This window comes from Phanerochaete carnosa, assembly GCF_000300595.1.
Source record: "Phanerochaete carnosa HHB-10118-sp unplaced genomic scaffold PHACAscaffold_7, whole genome shotgun sequence".
Classification (NCBI taxonomy): domain Eukaryota; kingdom Fungi; phylum Basidiomycota; class Agaricomycetes; order Polyporales; family Phanerochaetaceae; genus Phanerochaete; species Phanerochaete carnosa.
The window spans coordinates 306,809-311,513 of record NW_006767634.1 but is presented as its reverse complement, the minus strand read 5'-3'; the positions used below and the strand labels follow the sequence as shown (position 1 = coordinate 311,513).

The 4,705-nt window shown below is 57.0% G+C and overlaps 1 protein-coding gene across 1 annotated transcript; it reads right to left on the bottom strand.

Annotated features, from left to right (window-relative positions):
• Nucleotides 1-702: 702 nt before the first annotated feature.
• On the bottom strand, nt 703-3,580 carry PHACADRAFT_259189 (uncharacterized protein). Its single transcript, XM_007397661.1, has 6 exons — nt 2,729-3,580; nt 2,609-2,678; nt 2,354-2,559; nt 1,372-2,291; nt 1,252-1,337; nt 703-1,188 (listed from the first exon to the last, which is right to left on the bottom strand). Exons 1-6 carry the CDS (start codon nt 3,479-3,481, stop codon nt 1,100-1,102), a joined length of 2,124 nt encoding a protein of 707 aa, XP_007397723.1. The 5' UTR covers nt 3,482-3,580; the 3' UTR covers nt 703-1,099.
• Nucleotides 3,581-4,705: the final 1,125 nt, after the last annotated feature.

Here is a 4,705-nt window from a genome sequence, read left to right as displayed (position 1 = left end):
AGCCCACTGTCCCATTCAATGCTGAATACGTTGTGCTCACCAGAACTGAACAGTTTGCCATGTTATTACTGCCGCCACCGCTTTGAGGCCCTTCCCGGCCAACAATTTGGGCTCAGCTTCTCGATCATCTCGACATCTGTCACTTTCGAGGGTAGCCCGTCGCTAGGGTCGGTGGAGGCGAGACACCAAGCAATGACCCCTCTACCTTTGACAGGAATTAGCCGGACGTGCCTCAGCATGTTGGCTTGCCCGCCAACAGTGACCAGATAATCAGACATGACATCCTGGGTTCCATGCTCAGTTCCTTTGCACTGGCGGGAATCCACTGATATATGACTTTGTAGCCGAATGCATAATATTCGACCATGACTACAAAGCTGTGTGGGTTAAGTATGCGAGCCGTGCTCGGCGAGGTGTACTATGCTTACGGTAGAGACGGGAGATGCCGACGGGCGTTCTCCTGATTCCCTGCCATTCTGGCGCGCTTCTGGAACTCGTCGGTCGGAGTCTGTGTCGAGCACCAAATCCTTTCAAAGGTCAGTCTCACAAAAAATTCAGGGGGAGCTCGCTGCGGGACGACTCGAACAGAAACTCATATGCATCTGACATAGATGAGGTTGAGCAACTTGTAACTCTCACCGGCCAATATAATCTAACAGAACATCGACCAATTGCATCGTACAAACACCGTACATATCTACACGAAGACTACTGATACATAGCGTCGTGACCGTGCTTCGTCCTTTCGTCATAAACAAATATACGAGGGAGAGCATCACCACAGACCAGCGCGTCGATAAAACAATAAACTAGGATAGACCAGCCTGCAGAGCACAGCGACAGCAAAACGAGACGGACACGCCGGGCACGGCGGTACAGACAGCAGTACACTACCAGAGCATCACACAGCGAACGGCCGCGGCGGGAAAGGACGTATTACAGCGCGGCCTGACCAGTGGCGAGCGAATACGGGCCCCGCCTGCGGGCATGAGGCAACGCTCGGTCGCACGGCGAGCGAGCGAGCGGATAATCAAACGAGTGCGTAGGGTAAAGGAGGGGAGAGCTAGCGAGGTCCTCGTCGAGAGGAAGCACATGGGCATTAGACATCTAGAAAGATTCGATTCGCGGAAATTCGGTTTGCGGCATGCTGTGCCGTTGCGGCAGACACGCGATTAGTGGCCGAAGACCCTAGAGAAAGATTATGCGTAAGCGAGAGGGCTTCGGAAACACGCCAAGGGAGAAAAAACTTACTCGTCAAACAGTTCGACACCGCCACACCGCTTCCGGCGGTCGGGCTCGACGGCACGCACAGCGTTGCGGACGTCCTCCGCCAGTCCCTGCGGGCCGCAGACGGTGACGAAGACCCCAGACGGGCGGCCGCCAATGCTCTTGCCATCCGCCCCGCCGCGGCGCCGCGCGCTGTCCTCGCTGTTGCGGTGGAAGAGCGCGCAGGCGCGGTCGACGACGCTGTTGAGCGTGCTCTGGAGCTTCGGCCGGCCGGGCGTGACGCGGAGGCCGGCGGGGAGGTGCTGGAGGATCTTGAGCACGTGCGGCGGCGGGTTCGCGAAGCAGCGCGTGTACGAGACCGAGATCTGGAGCGAGGTGTAGTACAGCCGCGAGTTGCTCTGCGCGAGCAGGTACGAGAGGTGGTGCAGCAGCGGCAGGATCGCGCTCGGGTCCTGCACGCTCCACACGAGCTCGACGCACTTGAGACGCGAGCGGCCCTCGCGGTCTTTCTGCAGCAGGTCCTGCAGCACACCGAGCGCGTACGTGATGCCGCTCCCGCCTGCGACGACGAGCGCGCCAGAGAAGGAGGCGTAGATCGTGTGGTTCGGGCCGCCGTACGGGCCCTCGATGAGCAGCTTGACATCTCGTGGCTGTGAGCCCTTCTCGGCGCGGCTGTCGTCTGACGAGAACGAGCCGTACTCCATGCCGCGCGCAAGATCGAAGAGACTGTTGGTCCACGCGCCGGTCTTCTTGCACATGAGCGTGAGGTTCTCGCCGGACGGGCTTTGGGCGACGCTGCAGATGGTGAACGGATGGCACTCGAGCATACCGAGCTTAGTCTTGCCGGAGAGTTCAGACTCGAGCACCCGGATGCGGACATGCTGACCTGCACGCCAGCCTGCGTTGATGCCTTGCACCTCGACGCGAGTCATGCCGAGCTCGGAGAGAGCAGTGACGCGGGCAGTGGTGTAGCGAGTCTTGAGCAGACGAGCGACTCGGTCGAAGAGATAGACACCGAGCGCAACGAGCAAATATCCGCCTGCCGACGGAGCATGGAGGTAGACCTGTCCATCAAGTGTTACAGTCAGAACTGTTCGGGAAGAATGATTGTGCTGAGGCGACGAACAGCGATAAACAAAATGATTGCGCCGATTACGTGCAACACCTTGAATGTTCCATGGAACCGCTGACGAACGTAGCTAAGCGAAAAGACGAAGATAAGGTTGGCGGCAAGCATGCCCACAAAGCCGGTGAGATGCAACGGCTTCGCGAGCTGCTGGGCGATCGTGAGAGGCTTCGTCGAGCCGCCCGCATTCAGGGCCCAGTTATAGACTGGATTCCGTCAGGATCGGAGAGAAAGAACAACGGCAAGAATTCTCACAATAGCCCAGAGAATGGATGTTGATAGCGAGGACCAACAGTCTGCCGGCAAATCGATGAAGGTAATTCAACTGCGACATGTGAGAACGGGGCGCGTAATAATAGCATTGCAAAAACGCACCCGTGTGTAGCACGCTCCGATCAGAATCCCAACAATGTTGTTCTTTGCCGAAAGCACCAGGACAACCGGGATTTGGCTGATGGCGACCCAGCCCATACGGACAGGATCGCTGAAGATGTCGGACTCGAAAAATCCAGCGTAGCACAAAGTGATGAAGTAGGCCACCATGATAGAAGCGCCGCCAACGGTGAGGCCCGGCCGTATGGGGATGCGAGCGATCCACGAGAGCGACGGGATCATGGTAGTCCAGCTCGGCATGTGCACCGGAAGGTCGAGCTTGCGATTGCGACGGGACTGGGCACGCACAAGTTGCGCGCGGGTAGTTTGCGTGGAGGACTGGGTGTTGTTGCGGAGGAGATGAGCCTTTGAGGAATTGCTCGCGTTCCTCGATAGTGCCGCCTTGTCGGATTCGTCTTCATTGTGGTTGCTAGGCCAGGGAGCAGACTTTGAGGGAGAGACGTATGCAGCAGTTGGGATATCGAGCTCGTCCGCGAGCTGGTAGAAGGTCGGAGGTCGCCACGGCCTGGGTTCAACCCAGCGGAGATAAATGCCAGCGAACCACTCAGACTTGTGCGAGAAGCGGATGACAGCACGGGGAAGAGAGAGCAGGACAAAGAATGCGAGGAATGCGAGGAGGAAGATGTCGACGTTGAACACCAGGTTGGCGTGGTTGAAGCCGGCGCTGGAGGACGCGGCAGCCGACTGAATAGCCGAGACGGACGGGACAGCGGCGGCCACAACGGGGGTCGCCATCGTCGTGGTAGAGAGAGAGAGGAAGGGAGAAAGAGCGTCGGAGGAGAATGAGCGACTGCGAAACCTTTCAGGCCCGACTTTGAAGCTAGTGGAGGGAGCAAAGGACAACGAGGCCTGCACGCGAAAACGAAGCAGACAATGGTTGTGCCACCATAAGGAACCCGAGCCCGAAGATAGTAAATTTACAGCGTCTGTTGTCATGTGATGGCGTTCTCCGGACAGCTGCGCACGTCTGTTCGTCGCCGCATTGGCCTGAGAACACTGGTCCCCTTCGCGGAGAAAGCCTGGAGAACTCACCTCGATAGAGCCATTCGCCGACCTTAACTGAGCCCACGATCCCGACGAGATAGGACCAAGCAGGATCGTTGAGGGCTCGGACAACGCTATCATCCTCCTCGGGATCAAGATCGATAGAGCCTATCTAGGCTTTTAACTTGGACCGTAATTGATATTTCGCGCGCAACGCGTGCCGCAGTTTGTCCTCGTGCAAGGTCTCGCTTCAACAGCGGCCTTTCGTGCCTATAGGCAGGGCGGTGCTTTTGATTAACTGGACCATATATACGTGGGAGTGGCTTACAGACTGTACTAATGTGAGGCATGCTCTCTGTATTCTCAGGGCTGTGCGGCTGATGGCTTCAAGAGGAGTATCCCCGATGGTCTCGAGCCGGTAATACGACCACCAGCGGCCGACATACACACATACATGATAGACCTCACCGTGTACACCGCAGAGTTTCATCTCCGGTATGAACATCACTTTGAGCAGCGCCGTGCCAAAAAGTGAGGTTCGTCACACCTACTGGAGCCAAGTTCGATCTATCGTCACGCATGGTTTGCGGCCCATAGCCTTTGCATCGTAGGGACAGCTGGGGTCATCTCGCGCAGCTCTGGCATCTGTGACGGGGCCTACAGCCTTTCCGTGTTTTCATTAACGACGTATGATATCATTAGCTAGCATATACTCACTCGGTATTATCACCTTCTCATCTGTGTTGTTATCGTTTACAGGGTGGATTGATTGGCTCGGAGCAGTACAGGATGTGAGTACAGCTGGGGGGTGCGACAGTTTCAAGAAAGCGTGTCGTTGCGAGCTGCAGGCTTTTGAACGACGCATCGTGTTGCACCTCCAGAATGTCTCATCGCCATCGCGGCCGTGGAACGTGGACATCTCACTGAAACAGTACGGTCTGTGTCAGTCTGTGTCGGAGCTCGGCGGCACCTACG

Excerpts from the sequence above, each read along its gene's own strand:
- PHACADRAFT_259189 (XM_007397661.1), bottom strand. The coding sequence starts at position 3,481 with ATGGCGACCCCCGTTGTGGCCGCCGCTGTCCCGTCCGTCTCGGCTATT. Across the intron at positions 2,679-2,728 it reads TCGGAGCGTGCTACACACGG|TTGAATTACCTTCATCGATT; the intron begins GTGCGTTTTTGC and ends CACATGTCGCAG. Across the intron at positions 2,560-2,608 it reads CATCCATTCTCTGGGCTATT|TCTATAACTGGGCCCTGAAT; the intron begins GTGAGAATTCTT and ends GACGGAATCCAG.